The sequence below is a fragment of the Thamnophis sirtalis genome, unplaced genomic scaffold (assembly GCF_051295495.1).
Source record: "Thamnophis sirtalis isolate CommonGarterSnake01/CBP01778 unplaced genomic scaffold, rThaSir2_p1.2 scaffold_2, whole genome shotgun sequence".
In the NCBI taxonomy this organism is placed as follows: domain Eukaryota; kingdom Metazoa; phylum Chordata; class Lepidosauria; order Squamata; family Natricidae; genus Thamnophis; species Thamnophis sirtalis.
In genome coordinates, this window is record NW_028261382.1 from 138,390,793 (window position 1) to 138,417,093 (window position 26,301).

Genomic DNA, 26,301 nt, shown 5'->3' on the forward strand with positions numbered 1-26,301 from the left:
AATTTGATCAAAGATATCTGCAGCATATGAGAAGAAAAAAGTCAAGATAGTGGCCACAATGATGCAGGCAGGCAAATCTCTGCCTAGTTTTACATGTGACAGAGATTAAAAAGTAGAGTTTTGATCGTACCAACGTGTCCGTCTTGATTTTTTTTAACCATTCTGAGGCTATCTCTGCAGAGATTGCAGAAGCCTTTGCAGACAAATTCCATATTTCTTGTGCTCATTTTGTCTGTGAAAGTAATCCTTCATTGAAACACCCCCAGTTAGGGAAAGTATGTATGCATATAATTTTAAATGTTCAAATGATTGAGGCATAAAGATTAAGTATATTAGGAAATGTGTGGAAACTTACTTATCATTTTACATATTATTAATAATGTGCAATTAAATAACAGTAACATAATTTCTTAGGTAACAACTATCACCTTGAATCCTGCATATACTCTGCTAGCATCCGGAACAAAGGATGGAATTATTAGTATATGGGATGTTACTGCTGCTTCTATAGTGCATCGTCTTCCGTGCCACTCAGGAACTGTTTTGGATGTTGCCTTCAGTCCTGGTATGGGAAATTCAAATTTTCTTCTTAAAAACCCACATACCATTCTGTCAAGGAAAACACTCACTCGGATAAATAATGAAAGCTATTATCTAATTCTGGATTGGAAACATACAATTCCAATACAATACTTGTTTGTGTTTCTGAGGAAAGAAGGGCCATCACAGGTAATCTTTGACTTACAAACATTCATTTAACGATCATTTGAAGTTATAACAGCACTGAAAAAAGTGATCTATGGCTGTCACTTACAACTGTTGCAGCATCCCCATGATCACATGATCAAAATTGGGACACTTGGCATGAAATTATGATTGTTGCAGTGTCCTGGGGTCATGAGATCACCTTTTGCGATCTTGCCTTGCATATATATGTTAGTATCTCTTGGGAAATTGTTTGCTGCGATGTTTAAATCTATTTCGAACAGTAAACGAAATGCATTTACCGACTTGGACCATGAAGTTGCCTTCCGGTTTCACTTTCTTGTACTCTGGTTTCTCTTCAGATTGTATAAATCTTTCGTCTTTTTTTTTCTATGTTAGTAACTTTGTAGCATATTAGTTGTTTCAGAGAAGAAAGACATCAACTTATAGCAGTAAAAGTTTTCTAGTGGCAGATATATTTCCTTGCATACATGCATGCATACAATCAAAATGGTGAATGTAATTTGGAAGGCATCTTTTATCAACTAGCAAATTTTCCTGAAGATAAACTATGGTATTGGGTTTTGAGGATTATAAGTATTTTGTTCTCTGCTCAGTTAAGTATATTATATTATATATTAAGTATATTTAGTTAATATATATATATATATATATATATATATTAGCTAAAAATGATATCATTGTATCTGTGTGAGGAATTACAGCTTGTGAGTTGAAGGCCTTTCTCAATTTTATTTAAGTAAACCAGTATGGGATTAAAGCAAAATATTCTATATTGAACACAAGGTAATTAACATCAAACCCAGTGTATCTATTCTTATAATATAGATGGCCAGCACCTATTAAGCACAGGAGAAGATGCCTATTTTAAAGTAACAGATGTGCAAACTGGAATGATTATCTCTTCTGCAGCTTTAGAGCAAATTCAAAGGTAATCTCTTTTGCCAAATTTAAATTTATTATTTTTTGTTAAATTCTATACTGTGTATGAAACCGATTAGTTATTTGTTTTGAGTTTTGAAAAATGTTCATATATATTGTCTCAACATGGGACTCATAAGATGTGTCTCATAACATTACCTGGGGAGAAATTGATGAATTTTGTGATCTGGGCTTTAATGTTTGAGAAATATGAAGATGCAAAACATCTAAATTACCTCTTTATCTTGGATACATTTGATTATAGTAATGGCTTTAATTTCCCAAATTATCACCCCAAATACAAATACGTTTCAATTTTCTTAATCTGAAACCACACTTTCTTAGCAACCATCTATGTTTTATTAAGCCCTGGAAAGTGTAAGTGTTGGCCAGAGTAAAGTTATGTAACATCAAATGATAACCAATTTTGGTTTGATAAACTTATTTTTGCAGATGTTTCAAGTGGGATGGACACATAGTTTTATCAGGAAGTCAGTCAGGAGAATTGTTTGTTTGGGATATACTTGGAGGAAAAACAGTAGGAAAAATTCCAGGACATGCAGGTAAGTTTGAATATATTTTTTTAAATGTTTCTCGGTGACATTTCAAAACTCTGAAGCCTTTAAATATTAGATAAAATGCATACTCATCTTATAAATTGCTCTTGCTTTTTAAGCTAATGTATAAAATTATTGATCTTGATAACATGAAGTAAGAATTCCAAGAATTTGTATACTGTAGAAAGAAATTAAGGTCCTATTAAACCATTCAATGGAAAATCCAGAAGAATATTGGCTCATAAGGTTCATGACCTTTGTTATATACTAAAGTTTGGAATATTAAGAAATAAGCAAAACATTTTTGAAGCTATTAAACCAAGGATTGTAAACAATTCCAATCAATTGGGAAAAAATAGAGACAACTGAATCTAACTGCCCAAAAAGTTTAGTGAAATTTTAAGGATGGATATAGGAGGGACAAAAAAATATCAGTTTGACTTGAATTCATTGATAGGTTTCCCAATTCTTATGACTCTGGGCAGCCTTTAGCCTGAGTAGGTTCAGACTATTTTATGCAAACCAGGATGCATAAAAGCGTCAGTGTATAGGCTACATTACAAAGAAATACACTGTTGCCTGCATCCTAACAACTAGGAAGGAATGTGAAATTTTACCTGTGCTCAGATACTACACTCACAATCCCCAGAGCAAACAATTTTTTAAAGCACTCTTTCCTTAGAGATAGGTTTGTGTCTGTTACGTTATTGGCTAATGCACTTTACATAGTTTGAGATATTTTTATTTTAAAAAACTAACAGAAAGTGTCAGAAAACCAGAAACAATGTTGACCTCATTTTATTTTGCCTTGGCTTTGAGTGCCCTCTGAGCTTGGTTGTCTTCTTGTAGATATTTTATTAATCAAACTAGGTAATATCATCAGTGCTAGGCCGAGTGAGGTTTGCTCTCAATTTAAATTCTATTTAAACTTAAATAGTTTTAATTATTAAACTATTTTTTAAATATTAAAACAGTATCTTCCCACTGTTGATGGGAACTTGGAGGTTCTTTGGAACTTGGAGGTTCTTTGGTTGGACTCTTTACTGTTAGCTTGTTTGGCAGTCCCTTGACTGTAGTATTATTTACTTCTTGATTGTTGGTCTGATGTTAATCTTGGAGTTAATATATGCTCATCTGAGTGCTGATTACTGGTGGGGAGATGTTTTGTTTTTGTTGTTTTTGTCCCATAGTATGTAGATATTGTTTATGTCTATGTGTCCATTGATAGCTAATTTGTTAGAGTGCCAAGCTTCTAGAAACTCCCTAGCATTTTTGGACTTGGCTTGGTCTAGGTTTGTCAGTTTCCTAAATTGAAACTATGGTTAAGTCTGTCCATATGTTGTGAAATTAGTTTCACAACTTCTTCTGATTGTAGTTGAAGTTCATGAATGTATTCTGCCAGTCATTTCCTATTGGTCCTACTTAGTGGCTGTTGCAGTCATTATACTGTATGTTGTAGATGATTTCTGATGAACTGACAGCAAACCCCATTCCTTACTAGAACTAATGATGTTAGGATTAGGGTTAGTTTAAGTAATGAAACATTTGTAAAAAAAACCAAACAAACTCAAAGAGCACTAAGGACCCCTCATTTCAACCCTGTACTTCAGATATTCTCCTTTATTGGTATGTTGACTTTGCAACTCTTTTTTCAAACTCGGAGACATTGGAAGACAATCAGATCAACAGTTTTAGAACCATTCGCAAGTCATTCTTAGTTCATTGCTTACTTGAAATTCATCATTGCTTACAATTTTGAAAGTACCAATCCCAAATCAGATGCTTGGAAAGAATATCCTGCCTCGCCAATAGAGATGCATGATGTTATTTTTTACTGCTCCCTGTTTATTAATCAATAGTTTATAGAACAGATTCATGTCCCACCATTTTTAGCTTAGCCTGGAAGCTCTTGGTATATAATTTGTCATAATTAAATATGACGAATTCTATAACTTGTTTCTCAAAATGTAGATTTCATAGGTGCTGTGAGCTAACATCTTTTGTAGTTGGAATAAAGTTACAAATTGCAGTTAGCAGTTTGAGGAAAGTGGTTGCAAATGGTCAGTCTGATTGACTTGCATATGTATCTTCCTTAGGTGCTGTGACTTGTATGTGGATGAATGACCAGTGCAGCAATATAATTACTGGAGGAGAAGATAGGCAAATTGTGTTCTGGAAACAACAATACTATTAATATTTTAAACCAGAATTTTAAAAGGACTTTGCCTAAATGTAAAAATGCTTTCTATAGTTCAAACAGAACTTCTGGTCCCCTTCCCCCCCTCCATTACTGTTGTGTATTGATGAATACTCTAAAATGTTACAAATGTCTGTATGCTCTTACCTATTTACTGAAGTAATACTGTAACAGCTTGAGGTACTTGTCTTATACTCCTGTTGAAAATAAACTTATTTTTCAGTAACCAATATGTTCTAACTTGAAATCATACTACTCTATTGTTTCTTGTGTATGTTTGTCTTTACGTCAATGTTGATGCCTGGTGACAGCCAGAGATAAATCCCTGCAGTTTTCTTGGCATTATTTTGCCAATACTGCAATCAGTAAATGTTATCTTTATTAGGAAATTACTGTACTGGTTTGCCATTGCCTTCTTTATGGGGCTGAGAGGAAATGATTGGTCAAAGTGAAACTGTGGGCTTTGTGCCTAAGAATCCAGTGTCTCCTGCTTTCTAACTAACAGGATTTTGTTCAGTTTTAGGTACTTGGCAGAAATATTTTCCCTAAACTTCCATCTCAATATGATCATCAGTTTGATTGCTAAATCAATAACATGACAACTTTGTATTTTAGTTGGGAAAGTCTTTTTTCTGATTTCATAAAACTGTTTGGAATAATTTAAATCAGCTGGCAGAGTTACATTATTTATTTATTTTATTTTTATGGGCTAGCATACATTTCTTATCAAGACCTAGAGAGCTCATTATTTCTCCCTTATCATTTTTTTCCTATCACTGACATATGGTACCTCTGTATTTGGACTGAGGAGTATTTCATTTACTAATAAATATTTAAATGAAAACAGGCATTATCACTTAGTTAAGTCAAGTGTTGCAGTTTAATCTCTGAGAAAGTTATCCATTGTGATGGTTTATTGGCTAGACCAAAACAAGAATCCTTTTCACCCTTCTCTGCAAACCAATATAAAATGTGCTTGCATACTCCCATCAAATGCTGATCTTTCTACATAGTGTAATACTTATACAGTATATACTGTTTCAACATACTATTTCAATGAATCTCCCAAACTTTTTGGGTCTACTTAGAGGTAGTAGTGGTAAATATTGTTTATTTGCAATAACATTGTTTAATGTTATCATCCAGTTCTCTTAAACCTCACCTTCTAAGGCAGTGATGGGCAACCTTTTTGGCGTGGTGTGTCAAAAATCGGCAAAAAATCGAGCATAACTTGCGTTGTGTGTCACTTCGACAAAAACATAATTTTGCGCAATTTATAGTTTAAACTACAAAAATGTATAATTGCAATATATAATTGTATTTAATAAACCAAAAACAAATTAGTAACTTCTTTGTTAAGCGCTTTTGCATGTTGAGCTATGGAGTGAGCAATGCTCAAACTTGCAGAGTTTAAATTTGTAGAGCCTTTCATAGATTTAAGGATGGAGTTAGATTGGCTCTTATAAAGGTGTAGCTTCCTGGAAATGTATTCCCTCCTTTCATCCTCACTTTTTTCCAAGAGCTGGGAATGATTAGTTTCAAAATGTCTATTTATATTCCACGTTCTGCTTACTACTGTTTCAGTACATAGAACGCAAAATGATCTGCCATTTTTTTCTATAATGCCATACATCTCGCTCCATGTCTCTTGAAAGGGTCGGCCACTGCCACTACCACTCCCTTTACTTAACCTTTGTTTTTTATTTTTTGGGTGCTCCATCAGTGGGCCAGTGACAGCAGATAGAATTATAGATAGCCAATTAGGGGTTAACTAGCCTAACAAGCTAACACAACCTCCCCCTCACTTATCTCAGTTATTGTGGGCAATTACAAGTCCATGGCACCCCAATAGTTGCTGCTAATGGCGCTCACAGTTCCCGTTGGCACTCCGCTGTTCCCTGCTGTGGTGCGGTCGTAACCGACAGTCCCAGGAGTAGACTCTCTGTGCCGGCCTGACTGGAGAGAGGCGCGCACTGTTCCCGCGCTCCTCTCCTGCGGGTCCTCCCTCGCCGCGCTGATGACGTGTGTGCGCACGGCACGCACGCCTTACCAGCAGCCCCTGCACTCAGAAAGGGGTGGCGGCGATACAGTAAGTGAGTGTGGGCGGGGGAGATCACACGTCCCGCCCCCCCCCCCCCCCCGTTCCTCCAGCACAGATTCTTTCATCCTCGGCGGCCGTGCAGGAGCCGAGGATGAATCGCATGAAATCCTGTGCGTGTCACCCCAAATGGCTACGCGTGTCAGCACTGACACGCGTGTCATAGGTTCGCCATCACTGTTCTAAGGTGATCAGTTTAACTGAAAAACATGTTATTAAATTGATCGTGCAAGTCATAATTCCCAATGATTCTTCATTACTATGTGCCAATAAACCATTCAACTTTTCAGATGTAATTTTATTTTAATGCAGATACAATTGCTAAGCAATTAACAATTACATGTACTTCTCTGTATTATACCTGTGATAGAATTCACATATTACATGCCAGTATTTGTAACTTTTTTCTTCTGTCTAGCTGGCAGGGTGGGCTTATCTTCTAGCATTAAAGCTTGACATCCAACTGATAGAACATCAATAAACTGCTGATGGTTTCTAACTACAATTACTATATCGAAGGCTATCTGCTAGAGATAAATAAATTAAAAATCCTAATGACTAAGCTATTAAAATGTTACCCATGTCTAATATTTTTATTTAGGGAAATTGGTTAATGTAATAAAAGAAATACTATAGCCTACACTGATAATACTATATCAAGAGCCCATAAACCATATCATTGAGATAAAATGTTAACACTTTCACTGCTTCATTTATGATGGATTATATTGCAATCAGGAAGGATTTTGAGATTCATCAGCGCAAAATACTACCCATTTAGGAAGTGAATATATTTGCAACTTTATTTGTTTTAAGAGGATTAAGGCAACACAATATAAGCATATTAGAACAATTTTATAAGACAGCAAAAAGACAAACATTATTTTAAAATAGTTATGGAATGATAAATACAAGCTATGCTCAGTTTAACCAGCATGCTTTTTGTAAACAAGATTACTAAAATCAGTTAATTAACACTAAGTTATATTCTTACTGGTAGATGCAGTACAAAAATGAATCTGAAAAAGTACAAAGAGCAGCAGTATATCTGGATCAAAGAAAGCAAATACTAGATGCTTTCAAACATTGTTTTTTTCCATTTTTTAATGACAGAAATTATCCTGACCTATATAATACAACCCTATGAAAGAAGTATATGTTTTGTCAAAGTAGCATGATGAATATACAATGCAAAATGTGAGCAAGGTTTTTCTTGAAATTCCCAGACATAATGTAATTATAAATGCTCAATGCAGCATCTCATGTCAAAGAAAGGCTCATGTGCAGAATGTAAATATTGCAAAGACATAGTAGCCATATTTAGCAGTGTCTCAATTACAAATGCATCCAAAATGAATTTTAGACTTCAGGAATAGTATGATCCATCAAGCTTTTCATAATACTTGAAGCCATCCTAGAAAAAAAAGTTCACAATGTATTAGCCCATAATGGAATATGCATTCAAAATTTGCAGAATTACAAAAAGAATAACGCAAAATATTTGAATTATCTATAAATGAGTTAATATTAGACGGTTTGTGTAGAAGAATTGGCAGAGCTATGTGGAGGAATACAAAGACAGATCAGTTTAGAGTTCTACTGCGCCACAAACCAAGTCGTTGACACTTATCTAATGCTAATCAGATTCTGACCATGTTTGAAAATATTCCTGTGTAATCAGTTAATTTTGGACCTTTGCACATAGACCTGTTTTTTCACATCTGACTGCTATGATGTCATTCTCGGAGCAAATGCATGCAAATAATTATAACTTTCATTAATATATGGAATCCTTGGTGCTTTCTGTGCTTGGTTGCTATCAAGCAGAAAAAATACCCTAATTGAGGAACTACAGAAGATAAACCACACCCTTTAAAATTGGCAGTGCTAGCTATTGTATATAAGCTGGGAGAAAACCCACATTCACTTGTATTGATTGTATCTAACGGGAATGAAACATCTGCAGGCAAACAACCAAACTCAGCACTAAGCACTCACAATTCAATCCTGAACTACATATATTCTCTTATATTAATATATTTATTCTTAAAAAGAAACTTCAAGAACTAAAAGTTTTACATTTTCAATTATTTCAATAGCAAAGTTTAGATTCATTCCAATTTAATTGAGGAGAAAGTTGTTGGAATAAGCTACTGTTACCAATACAGACTTACAGATAGCGACTCTAATTGAGACTCGAAGTGAAACAATCATTAAGTGAGAAATAATGTGACCACAACTGAGCTTTCTGGCTAGAAATAGACAAGACTATTCAGTTTCATAGCTACAGCTTCTGTTTGTTCACTAACTATAGTCCTGTTCTTTAGAATGCTCAAGTGCCTGCTTACTATCTTTCACATATCAAAAGCAATATGTTTCCCAGAATAGAAATGTAGCTAGCGGCCACAGCTGTGCTACACAAACAGCTTACTCTCTCTAAACTCCCTCTTTAATCTCTCCACTCTGCAAGGTGGTTGGATAGGAAGAAAGCAAATAATTTCTGTAAGTAATCTTTCCTTGTCTGATCCTTCTTCCCCAAAAGATTGGAGAAGTAGGGGTTTCAAGGGAGTAAACTGTTTGCTCTTTTACACATCAAAAACAATGTGATTGCCTTGGTAGCAGGAAAGGGCCAGGCAAAGAAGAGATTGCCTACAGAAATCACTTGTTTTCCAGCCACCCTTGCAAAGAAGAGAAATTGAAGGGATTTCAACATGTTGCTTTCCATGTGCAGGAAATCAAAAAAAATTCTTTCTTGAAATCTGTTCAAGGGAAGAAAAAAAAATCCAGGCACAGGACAACATGTGCCAATAGTAATGTTGATCACACTTCTGAGGAACTGTTCCAATGGTCTTAAGTTGGCCATTAAGTTACCTTTTCAGCACTGTCAATGAAGAAGCGGTTAGTAAGAGAAGACTGCCTGCATTTTATATTCGTTGTAAGTTCAATGCATATTATCCATCCTTTCAAAAGATAAAGAGCCCATATTTAACATACATTAAAAAACCCACTCATACCTTTTTATTATGTGTTCATAGATCTGGGAAGGCATGATAGTAATGGTCACTACATTTCCAACTGTTGATAATATGTCTGCAATCTGGGAATCCTGTGTAAAAGTCATAAAATTTTATAAACCTTTATAAACCTTGAAATTGTTTTATAACCACAATGGTTTTAACTTTGTTTCAAGGGTGAATAAAGTAGCTTATTTAGTAGTTTAAATAAAATATAGGCTAAAGATTAGTGTCAGATTATTTGAGAGATGAACGTTATCATTACATGAGCAAACTAACAGCAATAGAGAAAGCCATGCACACAGCTACAATTCAGCAGAAAAATGCAAATAGTTATTCCGGGAGGTGCAACAAGTACCAAAAGCAACAAGTACCAATTTTAAGGAATAATGTAAATAAATTTAATATGTTCCCAAACCAAAGGCAACAAACATTTAAGGCAATATGTAAAAAGATAGGGTTGTATATCATTACATAAGAAATAAAATTATTAAAATTAATAAACACTTAGAGTAAAAATTTCACTTTGAAACTTGAACTGTTGACAAAAAAAGTGCAAAAATGCACAAAATGACCCTAGAAGTTAAGACAAGACCACAAGGGGATGGGCCCAGGGGAAAGATACTACGTGACTAACGCATGGACCTTTGTTTCAGCTGGGAAAAGTAGCAAATCATAAGGCAGCTGACACCAACAAGTTATAGCTTGCACGTGGAGTACCAAACAAATGAATAGTAGGGCAAAATTTTCTAATCAAAATGCATCAAGTACCAAATCCGAAGAGTTTCAAAGCAGTTGAGTTCCAAGGAACAATTGTATATTACTTATATTCTTACAAATGGTGTTTTTTGTTAGTTTAATTGATATAGGGTATCATATATTTACAGAAAACATCATTTACCTTCAGACCAATTACATTCTGTCCATTAATTTCACAAATGCTGTGTTCAGTAAGAAGTCCATTTCTTGCAGCAGAACTATCTTTAACTATTGAAGTTATTTTTCCATTTTTGAAAATAAAGCCAACATGTCCTGTACTGTCCTTGTGCATGATAATAGTCCGTTCAAAAGGCCTAGAAGAAAAATATTTATATTTCACTACTTATAAAATTTACCGAATATATTACTGAATCATTGTCCGCAATAAAATTAACTCCAAATTTACTGGTTGTGAAGAAGCATTTTCTTTTAAGTTAACAATATAGACAGTACAGCTCTTACTATTAATATAATTCAGCTGATATACAATAATCCTGCAAATTTACCTGTCTCGAATTATCATGGAAATTCTCTCTCCAGAAACTTGTTTCAATATTTTATGAGCTTTATCAGAACTCCATCCAGCACAATTTTCGCCATTTATTTGCAGAATCTGGTCTCCAAATCGCAGGCCAGCCAGTGCGGCTGGGGTGTTTGCCTGAACCAGCTGAACAAAGACACCCTAAAACAATAATGTTGGTAAGTTTAGGTGCGTGCACATATAATTCCTGTATACACTAAAAGGAGAAATATACTAAACAAATTTATAATTTTTTTAAATAAGCAAGCCCCAAGTCTATTAACATTGCAATATTATAAATATTATATCCAGCACTCCCTAAAATTTTAATTCCAAAATACATATTTGAATTTGATAAAATTTAAGCTAATATTAGTTTTCTGATTATACTATTAATTGTACTACTCATGAAAGTGTTTAATTTTTAAAAAGTTAGCAATTTTTTTTTACTCATGAATATAAGCTTTTTTTCATTTTTAAAAATATTTTTGCTGTCCAACTCATATATATTGAAAGTCATGTAACAGATTAAGGGCTGAAAAATAAACTATAAAGAATACATCTTTGTGTAACAATTTATATCCCATTTTGAATTCTAGCATAACATTTATTATACATACATTGTCCACTGACTTAAGACGAAGTCCAATTTTTCCTTCCTGATCTTTACACAAGATCAGTTCACGGAGCCCCTGCTTAATTTCTGCCCGACGAATTCCAACATCATTTCCAGTTACTGGAGCTACCATGTAATCTGATGCAGAAGGTCTTGCAACAAGCTATAGAGTACAAAAACATCCCCCCCACAAACAAATTAAAAATAAACACAAATCTTATTATCAGATATAGATCTTTGATGTAAATGAGTCAGTCCTATGTTCTGTTCTGTTAATATTTTTAGCATCTATAAAACCACAGTTATGACAAAGACTGAAGTAAATTCAAGCTGAGCAGATACATCCACGGTTTTAATGGAGCACGTGTAAGTTTTTTTTTGTTATGACTTTTTCTATTATAGGGGAGATAATACAGTAAAAGGTTTCCCAGCTTTCTTTCCCTTTTTTCATGAGTAATTCAGTCCCTCAAAATCAGTAAAGCCCAAATGAATCCCTGTTCTCTGTTATGACACTTACCCCCTGTGAATTTGCAGGAACCATTGTCAGGTTTCTCTGAATTTCCTCATCATTCAAACTTATACCCATATACTGGGCAAGTTCAGGATACAGTTTAGGATATAAATCTGAAAAAAGTTTTAAAAAATTAACTATAATTTGCTACAATGGTATTTTTGTCTCTTCAGTTTTACTTTTGGCAAAATCAACAGCATGCCTCATATTTCACTAATCTCATTCTTTGGAATTTTTAAAAACTTAACACACTAGTTGAAGGTACTAAATTCACTTACCTGAAGTTTATTTTCATACCACAACATTACATTGTCTTACACTGATTCTACACTACAGAAAATGGTTTTCTGCCTGAAAATACGACAACAGGTCACAAAATCTATACTGCAGTCCTTGTGTTCAAAATTCCAAACTGAATATAAACACTTGATTTCTTTTTATTTGATTTCTTTTTATAACAAATGTGTATATATAAACTGATACTATTGTTCTCTGAAAAACAGTAAAAACAGTGTATTTCAAGTACATATTATAAAATATAAAACACCATTTAAGTTTTTTCTTCAAAAACCTGCAAAATTCATTTCTTTTGAGATAAACCCAGAATTCATCAATAGATAGGTTTTCAAAGGTTAGAAAATAAATATATGCATGGATTATGAAAGTAAGATCACATTAAGAGCAAAACATATAACTATCAATTAAAACATTAAATCCTTCTACAATCAATGAAATTTATACAAAAGCATTTTTCAAATGCTTTCTTGTAGCAACTTACTTCCATCTTGTAAAATGGGTGCTGAAGCTTCAGATAGAATTGCTGGATTAGCTGGGTTTGAAGCAAAGGATGTCTGAGCCTATACAGAAATATAATTTAAAAATGTTATAAAGATTAAACTACATAAAAATGTAAAACATTTTAGAGTCAGATCTTGGTTAATGATCATTCATTAGCAACTGTTCAAAGTTACAGTAGTGCTGAGCATGAGAAACTTATGATTGATCTTCAAAGTCTGTCCATCCCAGCACCCCCATGATCACAATCTGGGCAGTTGACACTCAGTTTACACTTACAATGGTTGCAGGATCCCATGGTCATTTGTGATCTTCCTGCCAGTGTCTCACAAGCAAAGTCAATGGGAAAGCCAGCAGGGAAGATTACAAGTTGGTCTTGTTAAGTAAGTACATCTTTTTTTAGGATTTTGGGTTTTCAAGATTCTGGGAACTTTATTCTAGTGTACTTATGTGTTATAGTTAGAATGCAGTATTGCAGGCTAACTTTGCACACAGCCAGGAATTCGATCCTGACCAGCTCAAGAGTGATCCAGTCTTCCATCTTTCCGAGATCAGTAAAATGAGGACCCAGATTGTTAGGGGCAATATGCTGGTATTTGCAAACTGCTCAGAGGATGCTGTAAAGCACTATGGAGCGGTATGTAGATCTAATTTTAAGAAGCAATTCTCCAAATAAATAACTAGATCTGAATAAATAGTAAGAACTTTGCCTTTTTATTTTATTTCAGTGATTGTTCTTTGATAAAAGTTATCAAATTCATATAAGCAAGATGGGAAGACAATAACTTGGACAAGGAGATTTTGATCAGAGAAACAGTGAGATAAAATGTTTATCTATCACATCTTAAAACATTAAAACATTTTTGAAGCTAAAAATATAAAGCTTAAAGCATGTCCCACCCTTTTTATGCATAGCTGACTATAATATTGTATCCAGTTTCCCCTTCTATTTGGCTTCTAAATGTAAAAATATTAGATGGTGGGCTTAACTACTGTAGTAGGCAACAAAAGCAGTGTGAACAAATGTGTTTACAATCTACTTCTATGTGTATCATGATACTACAATGATGATAGAGAGATAAAGAGATATAAAGGACCACCAGTTTATATGTCCACATCACAATGAACTTTAACTTTAAAAAAATTAGGGTTCCTCCACTTTTCTACCAGGAATTGAAGCTGGTATAAATGGCCTTCCAGTATTGAAATTTTGATTCAAGATTACCCAGTCATCTTACTGACATTTAGACTTTAAACCCGGCCACTGGACATCTCATCTAATACTAATCCTGCAACAGAACTGTTGGGCAAAGTCTCAATGCAGTAAAAAGATCTCATGCAACCTACACATTTCTCAGGAAAGTCATCGCCTCTCTCTAAATTTTCTTCCTGTTTTCATGTTCTTATCTTATACTTAACACCAGTTTAGAGATAAGGTTATATGGCACCTCTGTCAGTCTTTAAAATCACCTCTATTATTATTTATACTGATTTTATTGTTTTTCCATTTAGAGGAAGGTCAGTGCTAATAAAAGAAAAGTTTATTCTTTCCCCTGCAATACTACATTATTTCAAGAAATCTAGTTTTAAAGCTGCAAACGGGCCTTAGAATTAGCTTCCACAAGTAACCTGTGCCAGGATTACATGTCAGGAATGGGATGACCTGCCCAGAGCATTCAATCTAAACAATGCTTGATGAATTCATATCTCTGGTAAACCAGAAAAAATACTATCTAAAATTATTCAAAGGTATGGACAACCCCATTCTGCTCACCAGGCATAAACAGATTAAGAGAACTATTCACATCAATGTTCAGCTGAGCAATTCTAAATATGAAAATGTTCAATTTTTTAAACAGGATAACTAAAAGAGATTCAGAAAAAATGTGGGGTTCATGTCTCCAGATGATTTTGGTTATGCATATGATTAATCTATGTAATATAATTAATAAAACTTAATATTTATATCACAAATGCCATATTTTAAACTACTGTGATACTTCAGAAATCTCAAAAACCAAAACCCACAACGAAAGTTTATTATAAAATGTCATACCTGAATTACTTTGTCTACCTTCAGGTCTTCCAGAGAAGGATACAGTGACATTTTTACTGGAAGAAAAAAGATTTTAAATAAGCAATTTAAAAATTTCAATGTCCAAGTACAGTTCAAAAAAGTTATCAACAGTCACAATTTGATATTCATCATTTTTTATTTCTAAATTATTAATTTATATTTATAAAAAATTACTAAATTATATATACTTAATCTTGAGTAACATGGAGCACAGTGGATCACATTAGCATGCTGCGTTGTATATTAGCCAGCCCATGTTTGTGGCTCAAGTACTGTCTTGGATGGGTGAGCTCCCTCTCCTGCCAGACACAAAAGGAGTCCTCATCCATGAAGCCCTGGGCAACAGTGATGTCACCCTCTATCCTTTCAACCCAGAAGTCTCTTAGTACTTTTGATATGAGTGAGATGTGATCTTGAATAACAATAACTTAAAATATCCATGCTTTATATGTTTAAATTTAAGCTGAAAAATTAACAGTTACAACTCATGCTCATGAGTTACAACTCATTCACGGTAATAGAGTATCTGGGGTGCAACACTTTTAAGTAATTGATTTGACTCATTCCAGCACTTTCATTTACTTCTTTGAGTCATGTCATTCAGACCTCTGTTTACAGTATATAGCTAATTTTATAAATAAACCATTCCCAATATTAACATCTAGGAAGTGCTGGGTTGAACCTGAGTTCAATGCTGAGTAAATCAAACAAGTACAGAATTAATACTTCCATCATTTTAAATTAACTATTTTCAATATTTTTTTCTAAAAATGAATAATATTGTATTATTCTGACCAGACTGAAGCAATGGAGAAAAAGAAAACATATGTGCATACATGAACATATGTATATCATTCAAAAAGTACTGCTCTGGTATTTCTGCTGGCTAAGTTAATCTCTATCTGGGCTTGCTCCAACTCTTCCCTCAAGTGCTGGTTATTTGAAAAAGAAGAAGGAACACAGATTCTTCAAAGTTAGATCCTATTTGACACAGCTTTCCAAATACTTCAAGAAAGCCAACAAGCATAGAATTAACAGTAACTTAGTAGGTATAATTTAAGAGGATTATGTAAGGCTTTGATAAATTCTTCACCAAAGCTCCTGATGATATACAGTGGCTTTGGGAAGTCTCTTACAGGCTGAAAGACAGAAAGGGGGAGTTGAGGAGAGAGAGTTCTTAAAATGAATATAAACATTGGAATCTCCAATAAGTTCAATTCTTTTTAACTTGTTCCTAACCAACCTAGAGTTAGGAATGAACAGCCTAGTTTTCTTGGGGGAAAACCCAAATAACTGAGCAATCAGGTCAGTTAGGCAACATGAACCTCAAATCTCAGATTTTGGACAACAATGAAAATACAGGAAAAGGTTTTGTTGCTTTATTTCATTGCTGGTTAGGGTCCAGAAGACTTAATGAAGGATGTTTTTGGCTTGTATAACATAAGTTGGTTATACTTTCCAAACTAATTGAGAGGCATGGAAAAAGTGAAGTATGTTCAGCAAAAAAAAATCCTAACTTTATATTCACTGAATTCACACTGACAATGACTGACCAAGAAATGGTCTTAGGTTTGTAGTAAATTGCAATCTACTAACTGTACAAAAAGGATAAATTGTACATTAGAAGAAGGATAAATTACTACCTGTTACAAAAAAGGGTAAATTGTACATTAGAAATTATCAGAAAAAGAAATGAAAATATGCTACTTATTATTTCAGTTATTTTTCAGTTACAGACATTATAATAATAACCAACATGAGATAATATGCTCATTTTTATAATATCTAAAAGAAAATTTTCACTGGATCCCTTTATTTTAGCAAGAAAGAAGAAACAGTGAATATATTAGAGATGTATAAAAATACTTTATGCATCATGTAGAAAAATGAACAAGTCTTTTAATGACCCTGGGCCTGTCACTTTCAGCCCATCCTAACTCATGTGACTATGAGGGAAAACAGGAACAGAGAACACCCTGTATACCAATCTGAAGTCATGTACAAAGGCTGTATATGAATTTTAAAAAGTAAATAAATACAGGGTTTGCCTAACAAACTGAACAGAGAACAGACTCAACATACAGTGGGGCAAAAAAGTATTTAGTCAACCACCAATTGTGCAAGTTCTCCCACTTAAAAAGATGAAAGAGGCCTGTAATTGACATCATAGGTAGACCTCAACTATAAGAGACAAAATGAGAAAACAAATCCAGACAATCACAGTCTGATTTGGAAAGATTTTTTTTGCAAATTATGGTGGAAAATAAGTATTTGGTCACTTACAAACAAGCAAGATTTCTGGCTCTCACAGACCTGTAATTTCTTCTTTAAGAGGCTCCTCTGTCCTCCACTCATTACCTGTATTAATGGCACCTGTTTGAACTTGTTAGCAGTATAAAAGACACCTGTCCACAACCTCAAACAGTCACACTGCAAACTCCACTATGGTGAAGACCAAAGAGCTGTCGAAGGACACCAGAAACAAAACTGTAGACCTGCACCAGGCTGGGAAGACTGAATCTGCAATAGGCAAGCAGCTTGGTGTGAAGAAATCAACTGTGGAAGCAATAATTAGAAAATGGAAAACACACTAGACCACTGATAATCTCCCTCGATCTGGGGCTCCACGCAAGATCTCACCCCATGGGGTCAAAATGATCACAAGAACGGTGAGCAAAAATCCCAGAACCACATGGGGGGACCTAGTGAATGACCTGCAGAGAGCTGGGACCAACGTAACAAAGGCTACCATCAGTAACACACTACGCTGCCAGGGACTCAGATCCTGCAGTGTCAGACGTGTCCCCCTGCTTAAGCCAATACATGTCCGGGCCCGTCTGAAATTTGCTAGAGAGCATTTGGATGATCCAGAAGAGGATTGGGAGAATGATATATGGTCAGATGAAACCAAAGTAGAACTGTTTGGTAGAAACACAACTCGTCATGTTTGGAGGAAAGAGAATGCTGAGTTGCATCCAAAGAACGCCATACCTACTGTGAAGCACGGGATGGCAACATCATGCTTTGGGGCTGTTTATCTGCAAAGGGATCAGGATGACTGATCCATGTACAGGAAAGAATGAATGGGGCCATGTATTGTGAGATTTTGAGTGCAAACGTCCTTCCATCAGCATGGACATTGAAGATGAAACGTGGCTGGGTCTTTCAGCAGGACAATGATCCCAAACACACCGCCCAGGCAATGGAGTGGCTTCGTAAGAAGCATTTCAAAGTCCTGGAGCGACAGCCCCAAAGCATCACTGCTCTAAAGGAGATCTGCATGGAGGAATGGGCCAACATACCAGCAACAGTGTGTGCCAATCTTGTGAAGACTTACAGACGTTTGATATCTGTCATTGCCAACAAAGGATATATAACAAAAGTATTGAGATGAACTTTTGATATTGACCAAATGCTTATTTTCCACCATAATTTGCAAAAAAAAATCTTTCCAAATCAGACAATGTGATTGTCTGGATTTATTTTCACATTTTTGTCTCTCATAGTTGAGGTCTACCTATGATGTCAATTACAGGCCTCTCTCATCTTTTTAAGTGGGAGAACTTGCACAATTGATGGCTGACTAAATACTTTTTTGCCCCACTGTAGTTAAAACTATGAACTTTGCTTCCAAAATAAATACATTGTTGGCAAATCACCTGGATTATTTTATGGAGAAAAGTTCATGGAAGATAAACTTATCAGTGGTAACTGTTCATGATGGTTTTGTTACTTTGAACAATAATTATAATAATTACAATAAGAATACATTAGAAGCAATTAGCTCTTCTGACTTTCTAAATTGTTAAAAATGTTTTATGGGTTAAAAATATTTCCTGCTCCTTTGGAGAAGTAAAAGGCAGTATATGAAATGGACTTTTTTTTCAATTCAAGATGTGCCATCTACATACACTTTTCAGAAGTGTTAACTTGAATCATAACTCTAAAATCTTCTGCTAGGAAGCAGAATTTAATTTCAGACTGCATAAACTTGTGCAATTAGAGTTAATCTAAAACTATTACTAGTAAAAATATATGAAAATAATGCATTATTGTATTTTTAACATAACTTTAATAAAATAAAGGGGGAAGTACTTCAAGCCAGCAAATGCTTTGATTCTGTTCCATGACAAAACACTGTATGCTAAATCCTGTATTACTGGAAAAATTAAAAATTCATTCTCAGAACTTAAGCAAGGGGAAGACAACCTGTTTGCTTTCCAATTACTTTATTTCAACCTCATCAAACTTTTCCAACATGATCAATGGCAAAAAGACTGAGAGTTCGAGTTCAAGTCATCTCACACCTTAGATTATTTTAACTCATCAAATTCTTCCAGCATGATCTATGACAAAATACTGTATGAGTTGAAGTTCAAGTCTCCACAGACTTTAAGGTTATTTTAATCCATAAACCACCTTTCACACTAAACCGTAACGACTAGATCCACACAATATACTAAACCAAATCGTATTAAGCTTTAATATGTATAAATCACGCCAATATCGATTCGGTTCCTATGACTAACGGATGGTTATGGAAATCCAAGGCACACACCTCCAGGTAAGGGAAACCAAGTCTCACAAAAAGCACAACCACTTCCTTCTTTCCCGTTTACGCAAACATGCTACGCAATGAAACTCCAAGTTCTCCTTCAAGGCATCTTCGCCGTTCGCCTCAAGAGTGTCGGCAAGGCTTCCCGACGGCGCCCTTAACGAGGCCCCAGAGACCCTCCAAGCGCCCGCCTCCCTTTCATTTTTCTTTTTGTCCCCTCCCCGTTTTTCTGAGCTTCCGTTCCTCGCCAAAGGAGGAAGCCGGGGCCCAGTTCACCACCGCCGGCTCATAAGAACGGGAGCCGAGCCAGGTTCCTACCCTTCCTTCCCGCCTCCGGGGAGTTCAGAGGGAAGGGCTCGCGTCCCGTCCGGACGGCGAGCTCTGTGCCGCGAAGGGCGCGGTCCTGATCGGTGGGAGCCTTCAACTTCAGAGCAGAAGGCGTGGACAAAGGAGCCCAGTTTTTGCCAATCCGGAGGGGCGCACACCTCCCTAGTCTCCCCCTCCCCTCTTAACGTAACTGGCCTTTCTCCTTCTCGCCTAACTCTCGTTTATAGGCCGACTAGGGCGCAGCCTTCCCGGCTCCCCCTTCCTTTGTCGGGAACCTGCCCTTCAAAACCCACGAAGAAACCTTGTGGGCGCGCGCCAACTTCGGCCCCACCGCCTTGCTGCCCTTTCCGCGCCGTTCTCTCTCTCTCTCTCGCGCGCGCACACACACACACACACAGGGGGAGGGGGCAGCTGAAGGACGAGGTACTCACCGGCGGCCGGGCGGGCAACGGTAATAAATCTGGAGATCGTTAAGCGCAGAAGAGGCACCTCCTGCTCTGTTTCCCGGCGCTGCTTCGCGAAGACTGAAATGAGCCAGGCGGAGGAGGCTGCGGGTGCTCATGCGCCACTCGTAGGGCCCTCGTGACGTCTGACGAAGCCGCGTAGGGGAGAATTTGGAAGGAGTCGGGTGGCTTGAGTGGTTCGGCGTTGTTTGTTTTGAGAAGTTGAGCAGTGAAGGAGTTCCCCTCTTCCCTCCGGAGTTCTTCAGCCAGCGACGGACTGATACTCTGAAGAAGTAGAGGCCGAACTTTACACTTATATGTGATCTGTTCTCTACCCTGGAAAGAAAAAAATCAGAATCATCTAGAATCGGAATTTGGCGATTCAGATCTTTCTTCCGACATCTCATTGAAACAACCGAGGGAAATCTGAAAAAAATCATCTTTGGGACAACCATGACCTCGATGACTATCTACAGACTTTTAGCTATACAATTTGGTATGAACACCCTTTGAAGGATGCGGGAGTAGGAATGGATTTCCAGAAGAAGGAAAATTGCCAGGAAACAGGAACACTACTTAGGTGACCCTAAGGACACAGATAAACCCCCAAGTGTTCTGCAAGGAATATAAATCCATCCATTCCCCACTATTCTGTCAGAGCTGAAGAAGCTTCTTGGATGAGAAGCGAAAGGTCTTCAAAGAAAAAACGAAGTCCAGTTGCCTCCTGAAAAAGCACCCTTGGGACAACCATTACCTGAATGACTGAGAAGCTGTACAGACTTTTAACTGGGGAAGGGGGGGGGGTGTCGCCAGCAGATTTCCAGTGAAAGGTCTCAGAAAATATGAGTTTTAAACTGACAAGGCACTAAAAGTCTTCACTGTATTTTTGTGAAACTATACTATTATCAATATGCTGATAGTACTTGATTGATCTTCTGTGCCTGTGCTTGCTTGGATTCCGTGCACAATCTGGGGATCCTCTTGGATTCACAGTTCTTGCTTGAAGAGCAAGTGACACCTGTAGCCAAAAGGACCGTCACAGAGTTCTGTATTGTGTGCCAGTTGTGCCTATTTCTGGATTGGGGGTCTTCTCACAATCACTCAAGTCTTGGTCATATCAGTAGTTAAGGCAACAGACTAGAAACTAGGAGTCTGTGAGTCTCACCTTAGGCATGAAAGCTACCTGGGTGACTTTGGACCAGTCATTCTCTCAGCCCAACCCACCTTGCAGGGTTGTTGTGAGAAAAGCAGGTGGAAAAGGAAGCATTAGGCATGTAATAAGGGCACTATAAAAATCTAATAAATAAACTATTGCAATGCACTCTTCATGGGGATGACCTTGAAAACTATTTAGAAACTTTCATTTGGTCCACAATGTAGCAGCAGAGATATAACAAGATTATGTCTTGTTAAGCCCATATAGTCTGGTTAAACCCATATGTAATTCAAAGTACTTCTTGTCACTTATAAATCCTTCACCAAGGGTGCCTAATCTTTTGGGCATCAGGGACCAGTTCCATGGACAAAGATTTTTCTATGGACTGGTGTGTGTGTGTGTGTGTTTGTAGAGTGTGGTTTTGCATACTACCTGCATGCCACAGATTGGAGCTTCACTTGTTTGTGCCCTACATAACATAGGATTGGGTTATCTATGGGACTACCTGCTCTTGTGGGAATTTGCTTTTATTTCCAATAAAAATGTATATATCAATATAAAAATAGAAGATACTAAAACTAATTCTGAACAAAACTTTTCTCAGGGATACAATGAGGCTAAATTATATAATCATACCAATTGGTAGAATCAAAGATATGCAATTATTCTGTTTTTCTTTTAGAGAAACGGTATAATATAGTCAGAAAAAAAGACATAGTAAAACCTACAAAGATTCAAATTAAAATCCCTCATAAAAACCTCCACTAAAATTCATCCAAGTTCATCCATACAGACTAGTTACTATAATACAAAGACATTCCACTTAACACAATCTCATTGGAGTTTACATCTCATAGGCCACCTCCATTTTAGGTCCCAATATTCTGGCATGTTTCTCTATGAATACAGAAAAACCCATGTATATCACATCCATACAATCCATATCACATGGACGAATTGGCTTGAAGTGATGTAGTTGATGGGGAGGATGTGTTTGGCAGCAACTGTATGATGATACTACTTATTTCCACCTGATCCCTGGGCTTGATGCCTGGTCTGCCTCACTGCTTGGTTGGCAAGGGAAACAAACAATTTCCTTTCTACCTTATTTTTTTTTTAAATGAATTAGTTCTGCAGTCTGTGCACAATCACGATTGAAACCCCCTCCAGCTAAACAGGAGTCTTGAGGTGCAGCAGGGCAGCAAAGTGACTAGGTTGAGGGCTTGTGGTGGCTCGGGCTTCCTGGAGCAACTATTTAGAGGGAACATTGCCCACAGCTGTTTTTGCACAAGTTTAAGAGGGCTAAATTTGTCTCGTTGGTGGTGGGGGGGAGGGAGTGATTGGCCGAAACTCCAGTTCCATGTCTTTCTGACCCACGTGATTAATTCAGCCTCTGAGATAAACATATTGTGTGAAAGCATCTGTGCCTCGATTAACACATAAAAGCCCACAAGGGGTGGGGGTGGGGCTGGTCGCGAACCAAGAACGAGCTAACTAAGCCGAGTGTGGGTTGCTCCGCAGAGAACAACCCACGCTGCTGTTTCTCTCAAGGCTACTCACCTGAGGCTCGCATTGGCAAATCCAGGGCGGTGCGGCAGCAATCCTAAATTCCCACCTAGAACGACTGTGCCACAGAATCCAAATGCAAGAAGCAGGGTCTGTTTCCTCGCACATCTCACTCTTTCAAAGAAAGCCTTCCTTGTTCTACCTCTCCTGGCTGCAATCTCAGCTGTCTTTGAGTCTCCCGCCAGCCAAGTGACATCACATGATATTTGATAACTCATTGAGATTTTCAAAGTCATTGAGAATAGTTTTGCTTTTAAGCTAATTAAACTTCCTATCTGTCAGTTTATCTGTGCAATTTTGTTGGATATTTTGGGTCACTAATTACTATCACTAGTTATATGCAGAATTGTCTCCCGGAGTTCAGTAGTAGTAGGTTACTGAAACCACTTCAAAGGTTTCAAAGGTTTATTTCACTTGTATGCTGCCCTATTCCCGAAGGGACTCAGGGCGGCTAACAAACCAAGGGGGAGGGGGATAGTACAAAACAAAAAACAAAGGACAAGCAACAAAATACAAAAAACAATTTAAAAACAATCAACAGCCACACATTTTGAGCGGGGATGGGAACTCATCAGCCCCAGGCCTGCCGGAACAGCCAGGTTTTAACGGCTTTGCGGAAAGCCTGAAGGGTGGTGAGGGTCTGGATCTCCATGGGTAGCTCGTTTCAGAGGGCCGGAGCAGCTACAGAGAAGGCCCTCCTCCGAGTGGTCGCCAATCGACATTGGCCGGCGGATGGAAGTCGGAGGAGGCCTAGTCTGTGGGATCTAATAGGTCTTTGGGAGGTAATTGGCAGCAGGCAGTCTCTCAAGTACCCAGGTCCAATACCATGAAGGGCTTTATAAGTTGCGACTAGCACCTTGAAGCGTATCCGGAGGCCGATATGTAGCCAGTGCAGCTCGCGGAGGATAGGTGTAACGTGGGTGTACCGGGGCGCACCCACGATCGCGCGGCTGCATTCTGGACAAGCTGAAGCCTCCGAATGCTTCTTGTATAGAGAGGAACAAATATTTTTTAAATAATCGGCAAGCATTGTTGAACAGACAGGCAATAAATCCTTGAGTTTACAAATTAATGATGGAAGAAAACTGTTAGATGTGAATGAGACTTTATGCATGGGGATTTTAATCATTTTACTCATTTAAAATAGCAAATTGCATATAATACATTAAAATGAAGTATATCAAGTGAAATTCATTAAAATGTATATCAAACATTTACTATTTTAATATTACCAGTATTAAGTGCCATTTATATATTCATTTCAAAGCTCTTTTTTATTTAATACAAAATTTGAAAAGATAATTGTAGTGAGTTTGCTTTTGAACAAATATTTCTAAATTTATTTGTTTACAATTTTATTCATTTTAAATTTTTATTAGTTTGATTTGATGTAACACCTATTTCGTTGTTGTCTTGGGTGACATCTGTGAAAAAAATTCAGGTGCTCAGGCATGAAAATGTGCCACTCAAACACTATACTTTTCCGCCCACACTGAAAAAAAATTAGAGGGAACATTGTTCAGCGCTCATTCGTTGGTGCGGTTTAGAACTCACGGTTTTGTCACCGAGGTTTAGTCGGGTGCGCTTTTGTCGGTTGCCCTTTTGTCGGTGAACCCATACACACACACACACACACACAGAAACACACACACACAGAATGTGTTTAATGTTTGAATGTTTATCTTTCTTTTCTATCTCCTATTTTAATATGTCATCTCTTTTTCCTTCATTTTGCAATTTTAACATTAATTTCTTTCTAGTATTTTTCTTTCCACCCCTCATTCTTCAAAAATGCATGTAAATATTTTATATCATGACTGGTTTTCAAGCAAACCGCATAGGAACTATTTTAACTCCCTTTCCAAATGAATTTAACATATACTTAAATGATTCACTAAAATAAACTTTTTTTTAAAAAGTACCAGAGTTTGAAGAAAGCTTGAATAAATATTTACTCAATAATTATAGTTACATATACAGTATGTTATAACAAATATCTTAGTGTATCATATTTTTAGATTTTATTTTTATCAGCCAAAACTGTTTGAGTATAGATTTGCGAATAATAATAATGTAGAATGAGTTCCTACTCAATTTAAAATTAATGATAATTTATAAGTTTTATAGGTTGTTGGGTATTCTATCAGAAAAACCTTCACAAATTTGAAACCTTTAAACTTGGCAGAAAGAAACACAAGAAAAATCAGTATTTATGTCATGAATGGATAATCTTGCATCTTTCAATTTATATGTATCTCTGCTGCTGTCTTGAATACAGCTTTTCGGCTGGATGATCTTAAAGATCAGCTAAATAGACCTCTCCCATTCTCAGCTCATCTTGTTCTGCTTATCCAATGTCAGATGGACTTCAAGAAATAACTATTGTTGAAGTCCCTTAACATTAGAAGGCAGTATCTGAGGAGAAGCTTCTGTTTCTCTGGCTCTATCCTTTTCAATCTGAAAATCCAGTGACTTTCAAAAGATAGAAATTCTTATTTAGAAGAATGTCACTTAGATCCTTCCTGTTCCAGTTCCATAAAAATGGTTGAAGGACCTTATTTCAGTTACATTGCCTTTGGATATATAAGCAGGCCAGTGTCGAAGGATGGTGTAAATTTTCTTTTCTACTTCTAAATTTTAAATCATCTTAAAACTATGATATAAGCTTTCTTTATTATTTTTGTTTTTCTAATGCGCTATCCTGGTCTGTATGTAAAAACCCTCCCAGGGTTTTTAAACAGTTTTTATTTCAAAGTTACAAACAATAAAGTTTGAAAATTCCAAAGTACAAAAATGCAAACGATAAAGAATGAAATGTTTTAGTAGCCTGGCATTTAGGTAGTAGGTGAATAACACCATCTAACTTATTATACCTTCTTTATGCAAAGAGTATAAGAGGGCTTAGGTTTAATTATGTTTAAATAATATTACATTAAAAGTAAACTATAATAATAAATTTTCTCCTTATGTGTTTAATATTTTTTTCCTTTTGCCATAAAAGTTGGGTGGCAACTCTGGAAGAGCTGAGGGACAAAGTTTTCATGGGTTACTAGCATCTAGAATGTTGAGTTTTTCACCTTTGGCTAAATCTCTAGAGGTCTATGGCTAAGATAGACAAAAACTAGACTACGTAAGGAAGTATTAAATACATGAACTATTCATCATGACAGGCAGACTTCCTGCATAATCATGGCTAAGATAAATAAATAGAAAAAGGTCCTTTGGCACTGATGCCCTTCCTTACAAAGGAGCCTTTATATATTCAGAACACTAAAATAGATGGGCATTTGTTTTTATCAGTTCTTATGTAGCAATACAAGTTACAAGTTACGAGGGAATTTTTTGAGTTTTAGGTCCGGTTAACAAACAAAATTTTCTCAATTTCTGTCTTACCTCATGTGGCCAATGATTTAAATATAGTGAAGACTTGTAATGCAAGCAAAGGCATAGGGAATTTTGCAGG

At 36.4% G+C, this 26,301-nt stretch overlaps 2 protein-coding genes across 4 annotated transcripts in view; one reads left to right on the top strand and one right to left on the bottom strand.

The window, feature by feature from the left end:
- The window catches only part of NSMAF (neutral sphingomyelinase activation associated factor), a 42,660-nt gene extending 38,029 nt beyond the window's left edge, over positions 1-4,631 (top strand). For both annotated transcript variants that reach the window (XM_087707037.1, XM_087707036.1), the window contains 4 exons: positions 415-565; positions 1,555-1,657; positions 2,101-2,210; positions 4,301-4,631. In XM_087707037.1, the coding sequence (XP_087563163.1) occupies positions 415-565; positions 1,555-1,657; positions 2,101-2,210; positions 4,301-4,398 (462 nt within the window). In that variant the 3' untranslated portion in view covers positions 4,399-4,631. The remainder of the gene's footprint in view (positions 1-414; positions 566-1,554; positions 1,658-2,100; positions 2,211-4,300) is intronic.
- A 2,650-nt stretch (positions 4,632-7,281) lies between these two features.
- SDCBP (syndecan binding protein) lies at positions 7,282-20,250 on the bottom strand. 2 transcript variants are annotated; one of them, XM_014075720.2, is made up of 9 exons: positions 20,105-20,250; positions 14,771-14,826; positions 12,698-12,776; positions 11,926-12,032; positions 11,413-11,571; positions 10,779-10,954; positions 10,415-10,586; positions 9,514-9,605; positions 7,282-7,913 (listed from the first exon to the last, which is right to left on the bottom strand). In XM_014075720.2, exons 2-9 carry the CDS (start codon positions 14,819-14,821, stop codon positions 7,859-7,861), a joined length of 891 nt encoding a protein of 296 aa, XP_013931195.2. In that variant the 5' UTR covers positions 14,822-14,826; positions 20,105-20,250; the 3' UTR covers positions 7,282-7,858. The 2 variants fall into 2 exon arrangements, with proteins under 2 accessions (XP_013931195.2, XP_013931196.2); XM_014075721.2 differs by lacking the exon at positions 20,105-20,250 and adding an exon at positions 19,350-19,528.
- Between the last annotated feature and the right edge of the window lie 6,051 nt (positions 20,251-26,301).

What these genes read in the sequence shown, in the direction of transcription:
- SDCBP (XM_014075720.2), bottom strand. Translation starts at nt 14,821, where the DNA reads ATGTCACTGTATCCTTCTCTGGAAGACCTGAAGGTAGACAAAGTAATT. An exon ending in GTCTTAAGTCAGTGGACAAT is followed by an intron (nt 10,955 to 11,412) that starts GTATGTATAATA and finishes TTATTGTTTTAG; the next exon opens with GGTGTCTTTGTTCAGCTGGT. An exon ending in TCCATGATAATTCGAGACAG is followed by an intron (nt 10,587 to 10,778) that starts GTAAATTTGCAG and finishes TTTTTCTTCTAG; the next exon opens with GCCTTTTGAACGGACTATTA.